The 24464-nt window shown below is 39.7% G+C and overlaps 2 protein-coding genes across 3 annotated transcripts in view; one reads left to right on the top strand and one right to left on the bottom strand.

Annotated features, from left to right (window-relative positions):
* Positions 1–10935, top strand: part of LOC133653433 (protein NDRG3-like) — a 52650-nt gene extending 41715 nt beyond the window's left edge. Inside the window, exons 14-16 of the mRNA XM_062052678.1 lie at positions 2950–2985; positions 3078–3129; positions 7335–10935. Coding sequence (XP_061908662.1) covers positions 2950–2985; positions 3078–3129; positions 7335–7468 — 222 coding nt within the window. The 3' untranslated portion in view covers positions 7469–10935. The remainder of the gene's footprint in view (positions 1–2949; positions 2986–3077; positions 3130–7334) is intronic.
* On the bottom strand, positions 36–24463 carry rfc2 (replication factor C (activator 1) 2). Of its 2 annotated transcripts, XM_062052681.1 has the most exons (7): positions 24030–24463; positions 18444–18549; positions 18263–18364; positions 15507–15765; positions 11223–11483; positions 11040–11161; positions 36–836 (listed from the first exon to the last, which is right to left on the bottom strand). In XM_062052681.1, the coding sequence occupies exons 1-6, from the start codon at positions 24262–24264 to the stop codon at positions 11051–11053; spliced, it is 1074 nt and encodes a 357-aa protein (XP_061908665.1). In that variant the 5' UTR covers positions 24265–24463; the 3' UTR covers positions 36–836; positions 11040–11050. The 2 variants fall into 2 exon arrangements, with proteins under 2 accessions (XP_061908665.1, XP_061908664.1); XM_062052680.1 differs by lacking the exon at positions 36–836 and having other exon boundaries at positions 10924–11161; positions 24030–24462.
* Between the last annotated feature and the right edge of the window lies 1 nt (position 24464).

Genomic DNA, 24464 nt, shown 5'->3' with positions numbered 1-24464 from the left:
CGGCAGGTTGGTTAGTCAAAAAGTTAGGTGGCGGATTATCAGGGAACTTTGTCCAAAGTGAATGAGGAATAACTGATCTAATTCTGTTGCCTTACGTTTTTAAATTTGTGTGAGCGTGCTGGCGGCCCCGCCTCCACTCACAGAGACAAAGACAATCTATGACTGATTCCACCGTAATAAGTCAAAGTTATGGGTTGATGTTCATTTACTTTGCAGAAAAAAAGACCAGGAAGAAGTGATTACATTTAAGGGCTGTCTGGACTTGGGAACCTTTTTTATTGGGAGTCGGGGTCAAGTTCTCTGCTAGTTCAGGTTGTTTTTGCAAAGTAAACGCTTAAAGCAGGGGTGTCAAACATACGGCCAACATGCTGTTCCAAATAAGTCCACTGGGTGTCATAATAGCAAACTTGTAGGCGGGGCCAAGCAAGCTACACACGGCTCCTCCCCCTCAACATAAATGAAACATACAATGACATCCTCTACATTAGTTAAGTTAAGTACCAATGATTGTCCCCCCTGGGAGGTGAGGGGAGCAGTGAGCAGCAGCAGTGGCCGTGCCCGGTAATCATTTTTGGCGATTTAAGTCCCAATTCCAACCCTTGATGCGGAGTGCCAAGCAGGGAGGTAATGGCTCCCATTTTTATAGTCTTTGGTATGACTCGGCCGGGGGTTGAACTCACAACCTACCCATCTCAGGGCGGAGTGGCAAAATTATTCTCTGCATTTCATGCCTCATCGTGCACTCATTGCCCCAAAATGTGTGTCAAGCAGAGAAAAGTGGAGGCAGAGTGTAAGTTAATCTTCTTGGGTACCTTCTGTTCATTCTATTTCCAATTCTGAAACACAAATCAAGAAACAAAATTAGGGCGGTTTTTCCATTTTTATTATACATGGCAGATTTGAAAACAAACAAAAGTGTTGATTTTCATTGAAATATTGCCATCAAATTTGATTTTGTGCCGTTTTCCTTCTATGGATTTTAATTTTTCCAGATAAACACAAACATCCAATTCATGTTGATCCTAAATGCAAATTGAACCGGAAGCAGTATTTTAGCTTTTCCTTTAGCATGTTTTTAGCATAACGCAAACACCTTTGTTCAGCAGTCTCATGAAATAGTTGTCCAACTTTTGTTTCAGGAATGAAAAGAGAAAAAGAGACCGGAAATTCGTTTTTTGATTTGCATTTAAAAATTGGAAATAGAATGAACGGAAGGTACATGGACCTGAAATACTGCTTCCGGTTCAATTTGTCATCACACAGATAAACACACATTTGCATTTTGGATGAACATGACAGCACCCCCTGCGACCCCAAACGGGACAAGCGGTAGAAAATGGATGGATATATTCAATGTTTGTGTTTATCTGGAAAAATAAAAATCCGTAAAAGGAAAACTGCACAAAATCAAATTTTATGGCAATATTTTAATGAAAATCAACACTTTTTTTTTATCTCCATCCATCTTCTTCCGCTTATCCGAGGCAGGGAAGCCCAGACTTCCCTCTCCCCAGCCACTTCGTCCAGCTCCTCCCGGGAGACATAGTCTTCCCAACGTGTCCTGGGTATTCCACGTGGCCTCCTACCAGTCAGACGTGCCCTAAACACCTCCCTAGGGAGGCGTTCGGGTGGCATCCTGACCAGAGGCTCCTCTCTTTTTTTTTTTTTAACCTGCCATATATAATAATAATCGAAAAACGGCCCTGATTTAGTTTTTTGATTTGTGTTTTAGAATGTGAAATAGAATGAACGGAAGGTACACGGACCTCTTGAATAAACTTCAGTGGTCATCTGTCTTTTGTTTGGAATAGGAAAATTATTTAAACATAAAAAATAAAGTTTTTTTGGTTTGATACTAAAAAACGGCTCATTCCATTATCGGAATTTATTAATGTTCTTGAAAATCGAAAATGGGAATTTAATTAAGGAGTGGAAAACTCTTTTCTATTACCCGTTCAATTGGTTTGGACTTGTGGGTAGATTGTGTCTCTTGTCCGTCTCCTGGTGTGTGAGTGAGCCGGGACAACAACAACACCACCACCAGAAGAAGAAGACAGTGAACTGTGTCAGTGTCGTCAAAACTATTTTCTTGTGGTCCAGAGTTCCTTTCTATTTTTGTATTGTCCACAGACATGGAAAGTGAGACATTTTATTGGTTCTCTATCGAGCAGGCAAATGTTCTTCTTCTGTGGTTGTCCCGGGTCACTCACAGTCACATTCTACCCACAAGTCCAAACGGGCGATAGAGAAGAGTTCTCCACTCGCTTTTTTATTTCCCATTTTCAATTTTCAAACACATGAATAAATTCAGATAATGGATAACGATCCATTTTCCGTTTATTATCAAACCAAAAAAAAAAAGGAAAATTGTTAAAAATTCCTAACAAAAACGGATGGCCTAGCAGATGTTATTTATTCTCCATTTAGTATTTTGTTCAACCGCAGAAAGGCTGTGACTTAAAGTTGAATCATGGCTCAGTAGCTGCACAAAGTCCAAGTCTGTGTTTTTAAAACTGCACCATTTTTACCATCACCAAAAATGGTTCCCGGGTATGGCACTGCTGCTGCTCACTGCTCCCCTCACCTCCCAGGGGGTGAACAAGGGTGATGGGTCAAATGCAGAGGACAAATTTCACCACACCTAGTGTGTGTGTGTGTGACAATCATTGGTACTTTAACTTAACTTTTTCCCCTCAGAATTTTCAATTTACTCGAAGTGTTTTGTCAAGAGGATTATTTCTACATTTTCACAATGTGATCCTTCTATTTTTGCCCAAAGTGAAACAAAGCAAACAATCTGAAGTTGTCTTTATATTGAAGTTATCATGCCAACATTTCACCAATCTGATTAGAAAACATTTTCCTCAATGTGAGCCCTGAGCTAAAAGAAGTTTGAAAGTGGTCTCTACTGTGTACTCCTTGTGGTGTAATTCTCTGCCTCTCCTCTAGATGGCGGACTGTGGCGGTCTTCCACAAGTGGTGCAGGTCAGCTCCTTCTTCTCCTGCTGCTTATTATTTCTTTCTTTAGTACATTTCCTGATCGATACTTTTTTAATTGTGTTTATTTCTGTGTTTAGCCTGGAAAACTGGCGGAGGCCTTCAAGTATTTTGTGCAGGGGATGGGCTACAGTGAGTATTTCTTTGCAACTTGCCGTGTGTGTGTGTGTGTGTGTGTGTGTGTGTGTTCTTGTAAATACTTTCCAGTCCCTCATCTTGTAATAAACCACCTGCCCCCCCCGCCCCCATCTGTGAGTGTGTGCATGATGTGACCCCGCCCACTCCCACCAAGCACACCCTTAGCTATGATTTTGTGGAAGGTACCACTATTTGGCACCCTGCTTCTTGGGTGGAGGCCTTTAACAGCCACTATTTACTTTAATGCAATCACTTTGACACAAGTTGTCAGGCCAGCAAAATACAGTTTTTGATAGCCGTACTTGACTCCCACCAGAAGAAGGGATCCAAGGGACCCAAACCTACTCCTGCAGAAAACCTGTTCCGAAAATCGCCCAAAAAATAAGTTCCCAAATCTTATAAATCAAGTTTATCTGAATACATTTGTTATAACACCTATTTTACTGTTTGTCTTATTATTCAATATCCACACATGAATCAAGCACACGTTTTTTTAAATTACGGAACCAATTAAGTTACATTTACGGATCCAATTAAGTTACATTTACGGAACCAATTAAGATACATTTACAGAACTAATTATGTTACATTTGCGGATCCAATTAAGTTACATTTACGGAATGCATTATTTTACATATACGGAATCAATTGTTACATTTACAAGACCAATTATGTTACATTTATGAAAACAATTGCTATCTCAACGGAACCAATTAAGTTACATTTACGGAACAAATTAAGTTACATTTACAGAACTAATTATGTTACACTTGCGGATCCAATTAAGTTACATTTATGAGAGCAATTGTTACATTTACGGAACCAATTAAGTTACATTTACGGAACTAATTATGTTACATTTGCAGATCCAATCAAGTTACATTTATGAGACCAATTGTTACATTTACGGAACCAATTAAGTTACATTTACAGAACTATTTAAGTTACGTTTGCGGAACCATTTAAGAAACCAATTAAGTTACATTTACAGAACTAATTATGTTACATTTGCGGATCCAATTAAGTTACATTTACGGAATGCATTATTTTACATATACGGAATCAATTGTTACATTTACAAGACCAATTATGTTACATTTATGAAAACAATTGCTATCTCAACGGAACCAATTAAGTTACATTTACGGAACAAATTAAGTTACATTTACAGAACTAATTATGTTACACTTGCGGATCCAATTAAGTTACATTTATGAGAGCAATTGTTACATTTACGGAACCAATTAAGTTACATTTACGGAACTAATTATGTTACATTTGCAGATCCAATCAAGTTACATTTATGAGACCAATTGTTACATTTACGGAACCAATTAAGTTACATTTACAGAACTATTTAAGTTACGTTTGCGGAACCATTTAAGAAACCAATTAAGTTACATTTACAGAACTAATTATGTTACATTTGCGGATCCAATTAAGTTACATTTACGGAACCAATTAAGTTACATTTAAGAAACCAATTAAGTTACATTTACAGAACTAATTATGTTACATTTGCGGATCCAATTAAGTTACATTTACGGAACAAATTAAGTTACATTTAAGAAACCAATTAAGTTACATTTACAGAACTAATTATGTTACATTTGCGGATCCAATTAAGTTACATTTACAGAACTAATTATGTTACATCTGCAGATCCACCTAAGTTACATTTACAGGACTAATTATGTTAAATTAGCGGATCCAATTAAGTTACATTTATGAGACCAATTGTTACATTTACGGAACCAATTAAGTTACATTTACAGAACTATTTAAGTTACATTTACGGAACCAATTAAGTTACATTTAAGAAACCAATTAAGTTACATTTACAGAACTAATTATGTTACATTTGCAGATCCTATTAAGTTACATTTACAGAACTAATTATGTTACATCTGCAGATCCAACTAAGTTACATTTACAGAACTAATTATGTTAAATTAGCGGATCCAATTAAGTTACATTTACAGATCCAATTCTTATATTTACGGAACCAATTATGTTACATTTATGAAAACAATTGCATTCTAAGTCGTAAAATACGGCAAGTGGGAGGTGGCTAACGATGCAGCTAGTGGGAGTACTCTGTTCTCTAAATAACCATCCAAAAAGCGCCAGCAACACTCAGCATTTACATGTTTTGACCTGAATATTAACCACTTATTAGCAATATTGGTTTTATAAGCGCTAACGCTGAGGAACTACTTTTAGCAGCGCCGTTTTTACACAAAGCTAACTAGCTTATGCTGAATTACCCCCGAGTTGGCAGAAGTTAATTGTAGATTATAAATCGTGGCTCTCACCTGGATAGTAGAAGGTTGTGGACATAAACCTAGAAGTCGATCAACTTTGACATCAAACTAAGACCAGGAGATGTCGAGAAAGACATGGAAATATGCTACTTTTTAACCTGTGTGAGGATTATAATTAATTATTTATCTAAACGGGAAGATATTAACATTCCATCAGTCGTTATACCAGTGAGAGCAGACCTTGTACAGTAAGTGGTTGTTTTATTATGTAATCTTGCTTAGCACTTAGCAATACCGCTACATGATGCTTGGTGTTTGACTAAAGCTGCTTCTGTTTATCACTCAGCTGGTAAAACATGGAGATCATCCAGGCTCAAAAATAGAAGTTTCTGGATCATCATTTGTCCCAAAGTACCGTATTTTTCGGACTATAAGTCGCAGTTTTTTTCCATAGTTTGGCCAGGGGTGCGACTTATACTCAGGAGCGACTTATGTGTGAATTATTAACACATTAGTGTAAAATATCAAATAATATTATTTAGCTCATTCACGTAAGAGACTAGACGTATAAGATTTCATGGGATTTAGCGATTAGGAGTGACAGATTGTTTGGTAAACGTATAGCATGTTCTATATGTTATAGTTATTTGAATGACTCTTACCATAATATGTTACGTTAACATACCAGGCACGTTCTCAGTTGGTTATTTATGCCTCATATAACGTACACTTATTCAGCCTGTTGTTCACTATTCTTTATTTATTTTAAATTGCCTTTCAAATGTCTATTCTTGGTGTTGGCTTTTATCAAATAAATTACCCCAAAAAATGTGATTTATACTCTAGTGCGACTTATATATGTTTTTTCCTTCTTTATGCATTTTCGGCCGGTGAGACTTATACTCCGAAAAATACGGTGGTCTTTGTTGTCTCTCATGAAGTCTGCCGTGATTAGTAGAGATGTCGATAAATGCATTAAAATGTAATATCGTAAATTATCGGTATCGTTTTTTTTTTAATTATCGGTATCATTTTTTAAAATGTATTTATTTTTATTAAATCAACATAAAAAAAAACAAGATACACTTACAATTAGTGCACCAACCCAAAAAAAAACCTCCCTCCCCCATTCACACGAAAGGGTTGTTTCTTTCTGTTATTAATATTCTGGTTCCTACATTATATATCAATACAGTCTGCAAGGGATACAGTCCGTAAGCACACATGATTGTGCGTGCTGCTGGTCCACTAATAGTACTAACCTTTAACAGTTAATTTTACTCATTTTCATTAATTACTAGTTTCTATGCAACTGTTTTTATATTGTTTTACTTTGTTTTTTATTCAAGAAAATGCTTTTAATTTATTTATCTTATTTTATTTTATGATTTTTTTTAAAAAGGACCTTATCTTCACCATTCCTGGTTGTCCAAATTAGGCATAATAATGTGTTAATTCCATGACTGTATATATCGGTATCGGTTGATATCGGTATCTGTAATTAAGAGTTGGACAATATCGGCAAAAAGCCATTATCGGACATACCTAGTGATTATTAGTGGTGTTGTTGAAGGGAAAAGTGAACACTGATGCGTCGTGAGATTAATACGATGTTGGATGCTTCCAATGAGTAAAATAGGTCAATATGAGGTGTTCTAATGAGTGTTACTATATATAATAGATACTTACAGCGTGTATATAAAAGTATGATGGAGGTGTTTAGATGTTTTAAAGCGCTCCCATTGGCTCCATTCTTAGCGGGCTTTTGCTAAAGTTATTTCCCCAGTTAGAATGCATAAAAAAGACAAAGGTGTGCGTGCTTGTTGAAAAAAGGAATGTGAATGACAGAAAAGGCCACTGGCAAACATGTTGACTGTTACGAGGAAGTACATTTGAATATGATCATCATCCATGTTGATGTCTGTCGCCCTCTAGTGCCCACGGCCGGTATGACCCGCCTGGTCCGCTCCAGGACTCACTCGGCCTCAAGCGTCGGCTCGGGCGATGGCGTCCGGAGCCGCGGTTCCATCAACACGCCCCCGGAGAGCGCGCCGCCCACTCGCCCCTAACCCCGCCCCTTTCCCGGCGGGCCTCGGAGACGACGACGGCGGAGGACTGCATCCTTTCTCTCTCTTCCCGAGTGCAGTTTTAGCCGCCGTTTAGCGTCCCTCGCACTGTAGCCGAGCGAGTTCGCCCAAATGAGGTCGAGGCGAGGGCGGCCATTTTGGCGCGCTAAGGAAGGCGTTGTTGGTGTGTTGCATTCACTTCCTCCCTCCCTCCCTCCCTCCAGCCCTGCGGTTGCCGTGGTGATGCTGTAGATGGCGTTCATATGAGGTGTTGTATTTATGATTCAGTGGACTGTTTTAGCAGCTCTGCTCTTTTTACCGCTAGAACCTTCTTGATTGGCTGTGTTGTCGTAGTTGCATGCTTCATCTATGTTACTTCTATGGAACCAATTATGTTACACTTACGGAACCCATTATGTTACATTTACCGATCCAATTATGTTCCATTTATGAAAACTTTGTTACATTTGTTACATTTACGGAACCAATTAAGTTACATGTACGGAACCAATTGTTATATTTACGAAACCAAGTAAGTTAAATTTACGGAACCAATTATGTTACATTTAAGAAAACAAGTTACATTTACGAAACAAATATGTTACATTTCCGAAAACAATTATGTTACATTTACGGATCCAATTATGTTACATTTAAGAAAACAATAATGTTACATTTACGGAACCAATTATGTTACATTTAAGAAAACAAGTTACATTTACGGAACCAATTGTTATATTTACGAAACCAATTAAGTTACATTTACGAAAACAATTATGTTACATTTACGGATCCAATTATGTTACATTTAAGAAAACAATTATGTTACATATATGGAACCAATTCAGTTATCATTTATGTTACACTTGCGGAACCCATTATGTTACATTTAGGGAACCAATTAAGTTATCATTTATGTTACACTTACGGAACCCATTATGTTACATTTAGGGAACCAATTAAGTTACATTTATGGAACCAATTGTTATATTTACGAATCCAATGTTGTTACATTTATGAAAACAATTATGTTACATTTACAGAACCAATTGTTACATTTAAGAAAAGTTACATTTACGAAAACAATTATGTTACATTTACGAAAACAATGTTACATTTACAGTTCCAATTATGTTACATTTAAGAAAACAATCATGTTACATTTATGGAACCCATTATGTTACATTTATGGAACCAATTAAGTTACATTTACGGAACCAATTGTTATATTTACGAATCCAATGTTACATTTATGAAAACAATTATGTTACATTTACGGAACCAATTGTGTTACATTTACAGAACCAATTGTGTTACATTTATGGAAACATATGTTACATTTATGGAAACATTTGTTACATTTACGGAACCAATTATGTTACATTTAAGGAACCCATTATGTTACATTTAAGGAACCCATTATGTTACATTTAAGGAACCCATTATGTTACATTTCAGGAACCAATTCATGTTACATTTATGGAACCAATTCAGTTACCATTATGTTACACTTACGGAACCAATTGTTATATTTACGAAACCAATGATGTTACATTTATGAAGACAATTGTTACATTTACGGATCCAATTAAGTTACATTTACGGAACCAATTAATTGTTATGAAAACAATTATGTTACATTTACGGAACCAATTATGTTACATTTAAGAAAACAATTTTGTTACATTTACGGAACCAATCATGTTACATTTAAGAAAACAATTTTGTTACATTTAAGAAAACAATGATGTTACATTTACGGAACCAATCTTGATCTGAGTAGTGAACCTCAACCTTTTTGTTGAAAACCCCTACTTCCTGTCTGAAAGGTGTCTGTGAGGTGCTGCTAGCATGGCTATAAGTGTGTTTCCCTCCCGTTGAAGTGTTCTCTATGGCCAGCATGCTGCGTGTGGAGTGACAAACAGTCCAGTGGTTGCAGTCTAGTGCGTGAGCGTAGTTCACCATCGTAACCAGCAGCTCACATGTTTTTATTGTAGTGGTCTTTATACACAACAATGGGCTGGCACTAAACCTGCGGGTGATTGAAGTGCAGACTTTTGATTGAAATATAACGTCAGTTGCAGCCATGAATGGGACTTCTGAATAGTCATTTTCAGTATTTCACATCTATTGTGGTGGACTATAAAGATGAAAACTCTTAAATACTTCTGCACATATTTGTATGACAGTTGGGCCAGCTGTGAAATGTATTTATATTATGGCAGCAATGTCACCTAAGGGCCATTTTTAACTGGCCCTCGGCCTATTGTAAAGATACAATGAATGTACTAGTCGTTTAATTTCACACCAATTTGCTTTGTTCCCTCCAACAGAAAGAGATTGTTGATTTTGTTCAGATAGTTTGGCACAGGGGTGTCCAAACTCTTCCCACTGAGGGCCATTTTGATATATGTCTTTGTCAAATCTAATACAATATATAGATTTTGTATTTTTTAACCTCTAGAAGTCCCCTCCAGTTTGAAAGAATCTGTCACAAAAAATGTTAAGCTATATTATTTATTTATTTTATTCAACACTTAAGTCTTTAGATAAACCTCAGGTCTATCAGTCATTATAAAGTAATTTTAAAAAAATGTTTTAAGTGCTTTTCGTCAAAATCCTGTTTATGGTAAAAACAATGTGCAATATTTTCCCCAAAGACATTTTCAAAGTGAAATATTTGATGTGAAGCAATTGGAGCCTTAGATATGTCAAGTCATCGCATTGATTTTAAATAGTTTTTTCTCTCACAATGACAGTTTCAGTTCAAAAGAGTTCAAAACAAGCCATCTCCATCCATTCGTTTTTATTTTACAAGCCATACATTTTTCCCCCCATCTATTCATTTTTTTATGCCTTTTTTGTCAAACACACATATATATATATATATATATATATATATATATATATATAGCAAATACGCAATATTTTCCTCATAAAATACTTCAAAGTGGAATATTTGCTGTGAAGTAATTGATTTTGATTAATTACTTTTGAGCAATGACAAGTTTTAAAGAAAAAAAAAACAGCTTGCATGGCTGCTTTGTGTTATTAGTCAGGATTGCAACTTTTTCTCATTAGATTTCATTGGTTTACTCTTTTTTTTTTTGTCCCCCCCATAGTATTTTTTTTCAAATGTGCCGCTGGCCACAAATGGCTCCCAGGCCACACTTTGGACACCCCTGGTTTAGCACATTTCCTCCTCCATTAGATAGCTTTAAGCATATTTCCAGTAGAAAAAAGTAGCAGAGTGACGCCAGGATCCTTCAATGTTTTTGTGTATTGCGGCATGATGCTGCCCCCTAGTGGAGTATTGAAGCAGTTTTTTCTGAAAAGCCACACAAGTTTAGTGGACTGAGGGCTTTAAAGCCAGTTCTTCTCTCTTCCCATGTGTAAAGCAACATTTCGACATTTGAGATTTGTACTTGCTGGATGTTCCTTTGTACTGAAATAAAGGCTTGTTATGTGAAGCATAGCAGCAGATTTATTAGCATGGATCATATTATTTGTATTTTGAAAGGCAAATCAAGCCTGTCCTCCGAAACAGAACAACTAAAGGATTGATTACAAGCACCTGGAGTGAGGTCAGCAGGCCGCAGGGGGCGTGGTCTTACTGCAGAGTCGAGCCACCAGTCCCGCCATCTGCAGTAGCGAGTTTACGCCTTCCGTGATGCGCATGTGCGTGTACCCGATCTCCTGCGGGGAAGGGGGGCACAAGATCAGTCACCATGGCGACAGCACGACAACAAGCCCTCACCTTGATGAACTCCAGCTTGAGGTACTCGGCCATCTGGAAGGTCTTGCACACCCTGAAGATGTTCCCGATGATGTCCACCGGCGAGTAGCCCAGCGCCCACAGCTGCTCCACCACCCGGTACGCCTCGTCCACGTTGCCGTCCACGCAGTGTCCCAGCATGCCTTTCACCAGCAGCGGGTGCGGCTCGTCGCACACCTTGAACACGTTCTCGCTGTTGACGTAGCCGAAGCCCGAGTTGGTGGACTGCAAGTTGTTGAGAGCCTGCGCTCGCACAAACAGGAAGTGGAAAAATGGCAGCGAGGTGGTGTGGATGTTTGCACGTCTGTCTCTTAACTACGAACTTTAATTGTCCACAGGTTAGGGCTGGACCACTACGGCGGAAATAATAATCAAGATTATTTTGATTGATATCAAGATTATTCATTCATTTTTTTTACCAACTAAGCTCAACTTTAAATGTCATTCCAAAGCATACTTGCCAACCCTTCCGATTTTCCCGGGAGACTCCCGAATTTCAGTAACCCTCCCGAAAATCTCCCGGGGCAACCATCCTCCCGAATTTCTCCCGATTTCCACCCAGACAACAATATTGGGGGCACTGCCTTTAGCGTCCTCTACAACCTGTCGTCATGTCCACTTTTCCTCCTTACAAACAGCTTGGCGGCCCAGTCACATGATATATGCGGCTTTTACACACATGAGTGAATGCAACGCATACTTGATCAACAGCCATACAGGTCACACTCTGAGGGTGTCCGTATAAACAACTTTAACACTGTTACAAATATGCGCCACACTGTGAACCCACACCAAACAAGAATGACAAACACATTTCGGGAGAACATCCGCACCGTAACACAACATAAACACAACAGAACAAATACCCAGAACCCCTTGCAGCACTAACTCCTCCGGGACGCTACAACATACACCCCCGCTACCACCCAACCCCCCCCCCCCCCCCCTGTCTACCGAATTCGGAGGTCTCAAGGTTGGCAAGTATGTTCAAAAGAATAACGGATATAAATTAGTAACAAACACGTTTAAAAAAATAGTAACAATAGCAATATAATAAAACAATATTCTGTTTTTCCATTCGGTTCCATTTTTTTTTACCATATAGACGTATTTTACCACCACAGTGTGCTTTTTGTGTCATAAATAAAATGTAATAAAGTGCATAAATCATCACATTTATTGGTGCAATACATCTTTGGAGTATTTTGACCAATGTTTTAAGTCAATGCATATTTTTATAAATGTATCAATAAGTGCTTTAAGTACAGAATGTGTGTGTGTGAATTATATTTATATAGCGCTTTTCTCTAGTGACTCAAAGCACTTTTACATAGTGAAACCCAATATCTAAGTTACATTTAAACCAGTGTGGGTGGCACTGGGAGCAAGTGGGTAAAGTGTCTTGCCCAAGGACACAACGGCAGTGACTAGGATGGCGGAAGCGGGGATCGAACCTGGAACCCTCAAGTTGCTGGCACGGCCGCTCTACCAACCGAGCTATACCGCCCCAAATGAAGATGTTGAAAATGTTTTAAAGCCTTCTTCATGTAAAGAATGCTTGTGTAAGGTACTTTTTTGCAACACAGTGCTAATATTGTGAAGGGGAAGGTGCTGCTGTTCGAAGCGTGACGAGTTAGAAGGCTGTTAAAAAAAAAAATCTCAAGTATGACTGCTGTCCTGTTTGTACTATGATCTTACATCAATGATGTCGTTCACAACATCACAAGCAGATGATATGTGCTGGGATTTTTGTGCATTGTTCTTGCTAGCTTTATCGTTGTATCTTAGTTGCTGTTTCAAGCGGCCGTCTCGACATGGTTTAGTTCAGGACGTGTTTCGGGGATGAGTTAGCGCTACCGGACAAAGTAGCTTACCACCACCAGGTGTGAATGAATGATGGGTTTTTAACATGTAAAGTGACTTTGGGTACTTAGAAAAGCGCTATATAAATCCCAGGTATTATTATTATTATTATTTTCCTAAACAAATGTTCCTTCTCACAATGACAACATTTCACTCACATGTATGTCAATTTTCGTGATATTCTGCTTTTAACAGTGGTTTCCGTTTAATTGGCAATTTCCACGGTTACGCTAACATGGCAGTGTTTCCCACACATTCATTTATTTGTTGCGGCCCGCCACGAAAGAATTAAGGCCACCACAAATTTTTAAAAATTTTTTTGTCCTGTCCAGCTTCCCAGGCAAATCATATAGTTGATGTAGATGCCCATATCGGCTGTTCAGATTTACTTTACAAAAGAGAAGTGTAGGATCAAGATTTTTGGAGCTCTTTGTTCTGTGGATCAGATGTTTGATGAAGCTCTGTGTCTATCTACCACCACTACTGTTTTCTGTTTATTTGTTACTGACTGTGGCAGGACACCTCTGCCTCTGTTTCACTTTATGTTGCTGGTAAATAATATGGTTGTAGTAGTAGGCTAAAGTTAAATTATTTAATATGCACTAATTAAAGGGGCAGAGCTTTAAGAGACATTTTAGCTTTTATATTTTTATAAGATATATTTTTTGTAAGAACCACAATTAATAAAAATATTTCAGTGAATAACTTATTGTTCAAATCTGTATATAAATATGTACATAAAGTGTTGTAATTATATTGTACAATGGATGGATGGACGTTTAAAACAAAAGTGTTATTATTAATTAGTAAGTATACATTTTTTGAGCCTTTTTAGAGAAAATCATATCATTGTAGTAAATTATGCAAATTACTTGATGATGTCATTGTGACCACGCCCATAGCCACGCCCCCACCGCCACAGGTATCTTGGCAGTTTATGGCCCTATTTATTTTGTTGAGTTCAGTGATTATTGATCAGGCATACTGGCGCTTTGCCAAATCAAAATAGCAACCATGGTGAGATCCCAAACTTCTGGTAGACATTGATATATCGATATACCATATATATACATATATAGGAAATGACTATATCGTGATATTCGAGTATACGTTCTCACACAGTTGCTTTTAGCTGCGGGCATTACACTACAGACTCTTCCCACTCTTTCTTGTCTCTCCTTCTCACAGAGACATAAACCAAGCGCACCTTCTTGTATACGTCACACGCTCCCACGGAGCAGACAGGTAGCGACATGGTAACGTTAGCTGTGATGCTAACAGTGTGGTGCGAGTGGTAATACGAGAGAGAGAAGGTGCGAATCTGGTAACAAATGGAGGAACAGCAGGGGGTCCATCGTCTGGCGGTGGTTTGGCTTCAAGCGGGAATATGTTGAACAAGTATGCGGCAAAAGCGTTGCTACAAAAAGTAGCACCACTGCTAATGTGTAGCATCGTTTGAAAAGTCACCCGCTAGAGAATGAAGAGTGCTTGAAACTCCGCTTGTCAACATCTCCGTTCGGTGCCACACCCACAAAATGCCGAGGCAACTATTTCCAGATCAACACCGTATGAAAAAAAAAATCAACAACAGAAAGAGATAACGTCCGCAGGAACCTACCACATAGTGAAGGACATACACTATTTGATTTCCTATTATGCAGCTCATTTTTATTTGGCAGTTCTTGAAATATCTTGTGTGACATCATGCACAAAAGTGCACTTTATTTGTTTTAAACTATTGTAGTGGTGTTCTGTACAAAAAGTACACTTTAATTTAATGTTGTTTTGATATGTCATCTTGGTGACATCATGCACAAAAGTGCACTAATAATTTTAAAATGTCTCTGACAATCTTGTACTATCTGTTTGGAAATGACATGAATGTTTGTGCCACTGCTTAATAACTGTTTAATAAATACACTTTTGGTAAATTGACTTAGTTGTGATTTCCCTCTCTGCATGAAAGTTTAAAATGAGCATACATTAATGCAGTATGAAGAAGAATGTTTTAATGTAGACACATAGAATCATCATACTGCTGTGATTATATGCATCAAGTGTTCATTCAAGGCTAAGGCAAAATATCCAGATATATATCGTGTATCGTGACACGGCCCAAAAATATCGAGATATAAATAAAAGGCCATGTCGCCCAGCCCTAGTAGACATGCTCTTGTTTTCACTCAAACGTTGACTCACACGTTACAAGCTCAGGAATTTGCACGCATGCTGCTTGGCCCACTGATTGTTTTTTTCCCCCATTATAACATTTTTACGATCACGAGAAAGCAAAATGGGACTGGAAGTTTGGTTAATTGTCCAGCCCTTCTACCATAGGCGTGAATGTTTGTGGTCAGCTGGGATAGGCTCCAGCCCGGTGACCCTAATGGCGACAGTCCTCACCTGTCGCATGTCCCCCTGCGCCGTGAAGATGATGGCCTCCAGGCCGTCGTCCGACACGGACAGACGCTCCTTCTCCACCACGTCCTGCAGCCGGGCCAGGATCTGGCCGTCCGTCAGCTTGGAGTAGCGCAGCACGGCACAGCGCGACTGGATGGGCTCGATGATCTTGTCCGAGGCGTTGCAGGCCAGGGCGAAGCGGGTCGTCTTGGAGTAGATTTCCATGATCCTCCGGAGCGCCTGCTGAGCTCCGTCCGTCATGCTGGAGGGGAGGAGGACACGCGACTTTACAAGCAGCACTGGTCGGTCCTCTATTCAAACACTGGCGTTTGCCAAAACTGCAGAGCCTCACCACCTTTTTGGCACCATTTGTCGAGCTACCACACTCTCTGGAAGGGTACTTAAAGGGGCGGAGCTTGTCAGTACTACTACTCAGTAAAGACAACCACAAACGTTGTGGAGGGGAAATAAGCAGACGTAACATTTGAGAAGATGTACCGTATTTTTCGGAGTATAAGTCGCACCTGCCGAAAATGCATAATAAAAAAGTAAAAAAACATATATAGGTCGCACTGGAGTACAAGTCACATTTTTTGGGGACATTTATTTGATAAAAGCCAACACCAAGAATAGACATTTGAAAGGCAATTTAAAATAAATAAAGAATAGTGAACAACAGGCTGAATAAGTGTACGTTATATGAGGCATAAATAACCAACTGAGAACGTGCCTGGTATGTTAACGTAACATATTATGGTAAGAGTCATTCAAATAACTATTACATATAGAACATGCTATACGTTTACCAAACAATATGTCACTCCTAATCGCTAAATCCCATGAAATCTTATACGTCTAGTCTCTTACGTGAATGAGATAAATAATATTATTTGATATTTTACGGTAATGTCTTAATAATTTCACACATAAGTCGCTCCTGAGTACAAGTCGCACCCCCGGCCAAACTATGAAAAAAACTGCGACTTATAGTCGGAAAAATTCAGTAAGTTACCGTATTTTCCGGACTATAAGGCGCACTTAAAATCCTTTTTTCCCATCAAAACTAGACAGTGCGCCTTATAACCACATGCGCCTAAAGTACAGAATAATTCTGTTTGTGGATACCGACCTTGAAGCTATTTTTTTGGTACATGGTTAAATGATAAGTGTGACCAGTAGATGGCAGTCACACATAAGAGATATGTGTAGACTGCAATATGACTGAAATAAACACCAACATTTTATATGTTCAATTGAAAATATAGCACATTGCACACGGCGCTCAAAAATCTATCAAAATGTTTCAGTAAGACTTTGGTAAGCTATGAAGCCACACCGCCTGATGGATTGTACTGTGCTTCAACATAGGAGTATTATTATAGTGTGTGTATAAGGTAAGACATATCTGCCGTTTTGTTTTGCAATATTATGCAAAACCAACTTTTCTTACCTTCTGGTACCTGCTGATTTGTATTTGGGATCTGCATAAGTCCTGAAAATGTGTGTGCGTCCGCCTTTGTAGTCCGTACCGACGCCGTAGTCGATAAGCTTCTTCTTTTTCTCTATCTTCTTGTTATGAGACATTCATCCTCCGCTGTTGCCATTTCTAATATAAAGTAGTGTAAAGTTCTTACTTATATCTGTCAGTAAACTAGCCATGAAAGCACTAAAACATACCGGTCTAGTGAGTTTACATTATTCACCCAAGGAACTTTAGTTATTAGAGAGTTCCGGTTGGACGGTTTTTCACGGGACACATTTCCAGCGTCGTTGCACTAGTGAGCCACGGATGAGGAGATGCTGCTCCGTTGTTGATTGAAGTAAAGTCTGAATGTCATTAAAACAGTTAGCTCCATCTTTTGACACTTCTTCCACTCCCGTCCTTGCACGCTACACCGCTACAACAAAGATGACGGGGAGAAGACGCTGTCGAAGGTGAGACACGTAAATAAGACCGCCCACAAAACGGCGCATCCTGAAGAGACTGTCAGAAAGCGACTTGAAGATGATCTGTAAAACGTTTTGACCAAAGAACCACCATTACATGTTATGTAAACCACAAGGAAGTATTTTACATTTAGAAAAAAAATCATTATATGACCCCTTTAATGCACCTTATAATCCGGTGCGCCTTTTGTATGAAAAAATACCTGAATAAACCCGCTCATTGGCAGTGCGCCTTTAAATCCGGTGTCCAAAAAAATACGGTACTTTTAATGCATTTTAAAGGAATACTTGAATTATTATTATCATATATAATGGTTATTACATTGGTCTTAAAATAATAGTGACAATATTGTTTGTCTGCAAAATTTTGTAGGACAACACCTGCCCAAAAAACGTGAATATCGTGCAAATGTTTGTTTAATCCAGCAATTAGATTTAGAAGGTGAAAGTAATATATGACATAGGCTCATAACATGCAACTCAAGATATTTCAAGATTTTGATACGGTTCTGATGGTTATGGCTTCCAGTTTATGAAAACCCCAATTAAAAAATTCAGAACATTTTGGGTTTTTAATAACTAAAAAATTATAATCCAAATTGTACCAAAAAAAGGTTGACATATGTCACTTTGCATGTAATGACTTTATATCACATTTGAAGTTGAATTGCTTACATGAATGGATTTTTACACGATATTCAAATATTTTTAGTTCCACCTGTATCATCCTGCACAATTATTAGCCCAGGCCTACAAATAACTGCCTCTCCTAATTAATGCCACATCCTCTATTTTTTTTAAAATCAGCATACCTGTCTGCTTCATCCAGGATGATGACCTTGTGTCGCCCTTTGGGCAGCGTGACTTTCTGCTGAGCAAACATCTTGATCTTGTTCCTCACCACGTCGATTCCTCTGCAGACGCCATAAAAGCAAGGTTGCACCCTGGACTGACCAAAAATAAATATAGATAAAAAACTGTATCTTTGCTCACCTCTCGTTTGAGGCGTTGAGCTCCAGCACGGCGTCCTTCATGGAAGCCCCCAGCAGCGCTCGAGCCAAACATAGGATGCTGGTGGTCTTTCCGGTTCCGGGGGGACCTGGGCCACAGGGGAGACTTGTTTGGGTCATATAGTACAGTAATTCTCAAATGCAGTGGTGTGCCGTCTGGGCCAGCAAGGCCTTCTCTGCTGGCCTAACATAACCAGAAATCATAATCATAATTAACCTCTTAAGGCCCAAGCTGTTTGTTTACATGCTTCTTTTTATTTCTCTTTGCTATTTGGGCTTATTGGACCCTAATTAGAATAAAAACTAAAAATCATCTTTTAAAGGCCTACTGAAATGAAATTTTTTTATTTAAACGGGGATAGCAGATCTATTCTATGTGTCATACTTGATCATTTCGCGATATTGCCATATTTTTGCTGAAAGGATTTAGTATAGAACAACGACGATAAAGATCGCAACTTTTGGTATCTGATAAAAAAAGGCTTGCCCCTACCGGAAGTAGCGTGACGTAGTCAGTTGAACATACACGCAAAGTTCCCTATTGTTTACAATGATGGCCGCATGAAGTGAGAGAGATTCGGACCGAGAAAGCGACGATTTCCCCATTAATTTGAGCGAGGATGAAATATTTTTAAATGAGGAAAGTGCAAGTGAAGGACTAGTGGGGAGTGGAAGATGCTGTGAGAGCCGGGGGTGACCTGATATTCAGCTGGAAATGACTACAACAGTAAATAAACACAAGACATATATATACTCTATTAGCCACAACACAACCAGGCTTATATTTAATATGCCACAAATTAATCCTGCATAAAAACACCTAGGTGTTTGTTATGCTAGCTCCTAGCTACTAGCTCGAGCTAGTTATAGCTCGAGCGGGTAATATGGACGGGATCCTGTATATATAACCCGCCAATACAATTCAAACACCTGCACAACACACACACTCACTCAGCCCAAACAACCGTTCGCCTAACCCAAGGTTCATAAAGCTTATATATTTAACCAAAGTTACGTACATGACACGCACGTACTGGCAAGCAATCAAATGTTTGGAAGCGCGCGGGTGGGACCTGATATTCAGCTGGGAATGACTACAACAGTAAATAAACACAAGACATACAGTGGGGCAAAAAAGTATTTAGTCAGCCACCCATTGATTGTCAATGGGTGGCTGACTAAATACTTTTTTGCCCCACTGTATATATACTCTATTAGCCACAACACAACCAGGCTTATATTTAATATGCCACAAATTAATCCCGCATAAAAACACCTAGGTGTTTGTTATGCTAGCTCCTAGCTCGAGCTAGTTATAGCTCGAGCGGGTAATATGGACGGGATCCCGTATATACAACCCGCCAATACAATTCAAACACCTGTATAACACACACACTCACTCAGCCCAAACAACCGTTCACCTAACCCAAGGTTCATAAAGCTTATATATTTAATCAAAGTTACGTACATGACACGCACGTACGGGCAAGCAATCAAATGTTTGGAAGCGCGCGGGTGGGACCTGATATTCAGCTGGGAATGACTACAACAATAAATAAACACAAGACATATATATACTCTATTAGCCACGACACAACCAGGCTTATATTTAATATGCCACAAATTAATCCTAATGCTAGCTACTAGCTCGAGCTAGTTATAGCAAGCGATCAAATGTTTGGAAGCGCAGCTTTGTACTCACGTTATCGCAACTGTGTATCCAAATGAAAGTCCTCCTGGTAAGAGTCTCTGTTGTCCGAGTTCTTCCATCTTGACTGCATCTTTCGGGAATGTAAACAAAGAAGCGCCGGCTGTGTACGTGTTGTTGCTGACTTCCCTCGCAAAATAGACACTTCGCAACGACAACTTTCTTCTTTGCTTGCTCAGCTTCTTTCTCCATAATGCAATGAACAAATTGCAACAGATTCACCAACACAGATGTCCAGAATACTGTGGAATAATGAGATGAAAACAGAGCTATTTCGTATTGACTTCAATGGTGTCCGAATACTTCCGTTTCAATGATTGACGTCACGCGCATACGTCAACCCTCAGAGGCGTTTCGAACCGGAAGTTTAGCGGGAAATTTAAAATTGCACTTTATAAGTTAACCCGGCCGTATTGGCATGTGTTGCAATGTTAAGATTTCATCATTGATATATAAACTATCAGACTGCGTGGTCGGTAGTAGTGGCTTTCAGTAGGCCTTTAATATGATGTACTTAGTCCATAAGTACACAAACGTGTACTGCAAGTGTAGTGACATGCACATTTTTTTTTACACTTTTTTCCCCAAATTCCATTGTATGTTATACTCTTCTGACACCACCAGATAGCAGTATAAGTGTCCATATAGGACATAGGACCCCAATTCAGTAGTGTACACAATTTTGGAAATAAGAGCTAAAAGGTGCTGTCCACGCATGTGGCCACTAAGCCTTTAGAGTTAAAGATGAAAGTAATTTTTTACTTACTTTCCCCAAATATCTAAAAGTATTCATATTCTCTTCATGTCATATTATGCTCCTTCCAGCACTGTTGTTTTTGGGTTATAGAGTGTTTATCCAATCAGAATTCTGCAAGCTTATGTTGCCATGCTGTACCAAATCTGCTCAAAGCCTTCACAATTAACAATGCACTGTAAGTTAACAGGCACATACAGTTGACAGATAGTTGCGATAGCCAATCAGATCACGAGTTGTTGTCAGTAAGGCCTTCTAGATGGCCTAAGGCAGATATATAATGATGTTATGAGCACACAAGAACTCCATTACCCAGCATGACACAGTAGTGCAGAGCATGCGCAGTAGACCGCGTTTAGCCATGCCGGCAGCGGGATGTTTTTGATGAGCACCTTGTGGAGTAAACTTTAAGAAGTCAGCCAACACGCCTCGTCAGCATCTTTTATGACTAGACTGGACTAGACTGAGCTACTGTGTTGAATTTCCCTTGTGGATCATTAAAGTTTGTCTAAGTCTAACAAGACAACACATATATTTGCAAGGCCATTTTCAAGAAGGATGGCACAGGGGTTAGTGTATGTGCCTCACAATACAAAGTTCCTGGGTTCAATCCTGGGCTCGGGATCTTTCTGTGTGGAGTTAGCGCCTTGCATGGCAGCTCCTGCCATCAGTGTGTGAATGTGGAAATAGTGTCGAAGCACTTTGAGTACCTTGAAGGTAGAAAAGCGCTATACAAGTATAACCCATTTACCATTTACAAAATAGATGGATGGATATTTTTAAAGAGAAATTACATCTTGTGAGACAATGTCAGCCAACCCCGGAAGCTCTATTGGGTTTTACAGATTGTGAGTTCAGATATATAGAGAATCAGCACCTCCAAGTCAGAGTCCATGGTTCTCGCCCGGAAAAGGGTGGAGTGCCATCTCCGGGTTGGGGAGGAGACCCTGCCCCAAGTGGAGGAGTTCAAGTACCTCGGAGTCTTGTTCACGAGTGAGGGAAGAGTGGATGGTGAGATCGACAGGCGGATCGGTGCGCCGTCTTCAGTAATGCGGACGCTGTATCGATCCGTTGTGGTGAAGAAGGAGCTGAGCCGGAAGGCAAAGCTCTCAATTTACCGGTCGATCTACGTTCCCATCCTCACCTATGGTCGTGAGCTTTGGTTTATGACCGAAAGGATAAGATCACGGGTACAAGCGGCCAAAATGAGTTTATGTGGTGGAATTTCTGACCTATTGTACCATATTTGGTGTCTGTCAAAGTCCGGAAAGAGGGCGAGATAGAAAAGCATTAAGAAAGTAGTGGAATGTCTGCTCGTTTCTCTTTTTTCTATTATGTACCATCGAAGGAGCATATGTGGGTTGAAGTTGAATATATGGTCGGTCTGACCATTGTGCAAAATGTTTTGATTGCTTGTTATGGCTAAAGGATTCAAGGAGGTTGCAGAATAAACAGGTCCAAAACAACGGGACCTTGACGCACGAGGAAAACACATAAAATGACTAAGTCAGACCAAGTCTGAAGCTTTTTTCTTCATTGCATGCTGAGGGGGCTCCCGGGGAAAACTGTCTGTGTGCACGACAATTCAATCCAACCTTGTACCATTTCATTATGGGTAAATAAAACTTTTGTACTAAATTCACTTTTGTTGCTGTTTAAGATTCAGACCTTCCACCACATTTCCTCCGTCGGGTGGCGGGGCTCTCCCTTAGAGATAAGGTGAGAAGCTCTGTCATCCGGGAGGAGCTCAAAGTAAAGCTGCTGCTCCTCCACATGGAGAGGAGCCAGATGAGGTGGTTCAGGCATCTGGTCAGGACGCCACCCGAACGCCTCCCTAGGGAGGTGTTTCGGGCACGTCCGACCGGTAGGAGGCCACAGGGAAGACCCAGGACACGTTGGGAAGACTATGTCTCCCGGCTGGCCTGGAAACGCCTCGGGATCCTCCGGGAGGAGCTGGACGAAATGGCTGGGGAGAGGAAAGTCTGGGCTTCCCTGCTTAGGCTGCTGCCCCCGCCACCGGACCTCGGATAAGCGGAAGAAGACGGAGTTCAGATATTTTATTTTTTCACGTTTAATATGTTTTTTTTTTGCAATTTAATTTTGACAGTACCACATAAGATAGGTTTTAATTGCCGATGTGGGATTATTGATTTTTAAATTCGCCAGGAAATAACCTGTTTTGTACACTGTTGGGGGTGATTCAATGCCCAGTAGTGTGTAAATGTGTTTCTGCATAGTATTTCTCCAGCGATGGTCATGTGGGGACATAAGTTATGGTATTTAGAGAGGTAATCATTGAAGTCGGACATCACTGAAGGCCTATGTGGGAAACGCACGGCCCGCCACTGCTCAAATGATAGTAAGTGTACCACTGGTAGTGGACCCCGACTTAAACAAGTTGAAACTTATTTGGGTGTTACCATTTAGTGGTCAATTGTACGGAATATGTACTTTACTGTGCAATCTACTAATAACAGTTTCAATCAATCAATCCATCTAGTAGTATGCCAAAGAATCACTTAATTAGGGGCGGCGTGGCAAAGTTGGTAGAGTGGCCGTGCCAGCAATCGGAGGCTTGCTGGTTACTGGGGTTCAATCCCCACCTTCTACCATCCTAGTCACGTCCGTTGTGTCCTTTGGCAAGACACTTCACCCTTGCTCCTGATGGCTGCTGGTTAGCGCCTTGCATGGCAGCTCCCGCCATCAGTGTGTGAATGTGTGTGTGAATGGGTGAATGTGGAAATACTGTCAAAGCGCTTTGAGTACCTTGAAGGTAGAAAAGCGCTATACAAGTATAACCCATTAATCATTTATTTATAATTAAAGATGAAAACAAAGTGTTCGAACTGTGTCAATGTGTAATGGTACAATGACCTAAAATATGAAAGATAATTGTTAATAAAACATCTGCCCTATTTTTTAATGAATACTTAGGCCTAGTACGCTACTGTGTTTTCATGTTGGGCATAATGGTGGTACTTGGGGGGACAAGTTTGATAACCACGATATACAAACACGTTTGTACTCTTCTATTAACTTTGGGATGACATAACTTTTTGAAACAAAAAAAAGTATCAAAAGCGAACGAGTTATTAGTCCACGCTAACCTGCTATGATGATATTTGGGACGTTTCCCTCCCTGGCAAACACCTCCAGGCGGCTAACAGTGTCTTCGTTGCCCACAATCTCGTTCAGCTTCAGCGGCCTGTACTTCTCCACCCAGGGAAGCTCGTAGGAACCGGAGCCCTTGGTGCCGGAGCTCTCCCCGGCCTCCGGACTCGGCTTGAGTCCGCCTTCTGTGGCTGTTTTCTCGGTGGGAACCTCCATCATCTCGACGTCCATGACTGCAAAGTGACATGAACCGCGTCTCGGGAAGGAGGCTCGCTATTGGTTGTCTCAAAAGTCGCGGGAAGCTCCGTCATGACGTCATTAAAAGTGGACGCGAAGAGAACGTTAATGTCGTGGAAAAGACAGAAAGTGAGTAAAAAAATACTCCTATGTTTGGACATAGGCAGTGGTTTTATTTGTGTTTTATAAAAACA

Source organism: Entelurus aequoreus, linkage group LG07 (genome assembly GCF_033978785.1).
Source record: "Entelurus aequoreus isolate RoL-2023_Sb linkage group LG07, RoL_Eaeq_v1.1, whole genome shotgun sequence".
In the NCBI taxonomy this organism is placed as follows: Eukaryota; Metazoa; Chordata; class Actinopteri; order Syngnathiformes; family Syngnathidae; genus Entelurus; species Entelurus aequoreus.
The sequence above is the reverse complement of the archived record's forward strand: the minus strand, read 5'-3'. Positions and strand labels throughout refer to the sequence as shown.

Coding starts and splice junctions, on each gene's coding strand:
- rfc2 (XM_062052681.1), bottom strand. CDS start 24,264: ATGGACGTCGAGATGATGGAGGTTCCCACCGAGAAAACAGCCACAGAA. Junction 15,766..18,262: donor ATCCTGGATGAAGCAGACAG/GTATGCTGATTT, acceptor CCTCCCCTCCAG/CATGACGGACGGAGCTCAGC. Junction 11,484..15,506: donor CGCAGGGGGACATGCGACAG/GTGAGGACTGTC, acceptor GTGCGAGCGCAG/GCTCTCAACAACTTGCAGTC.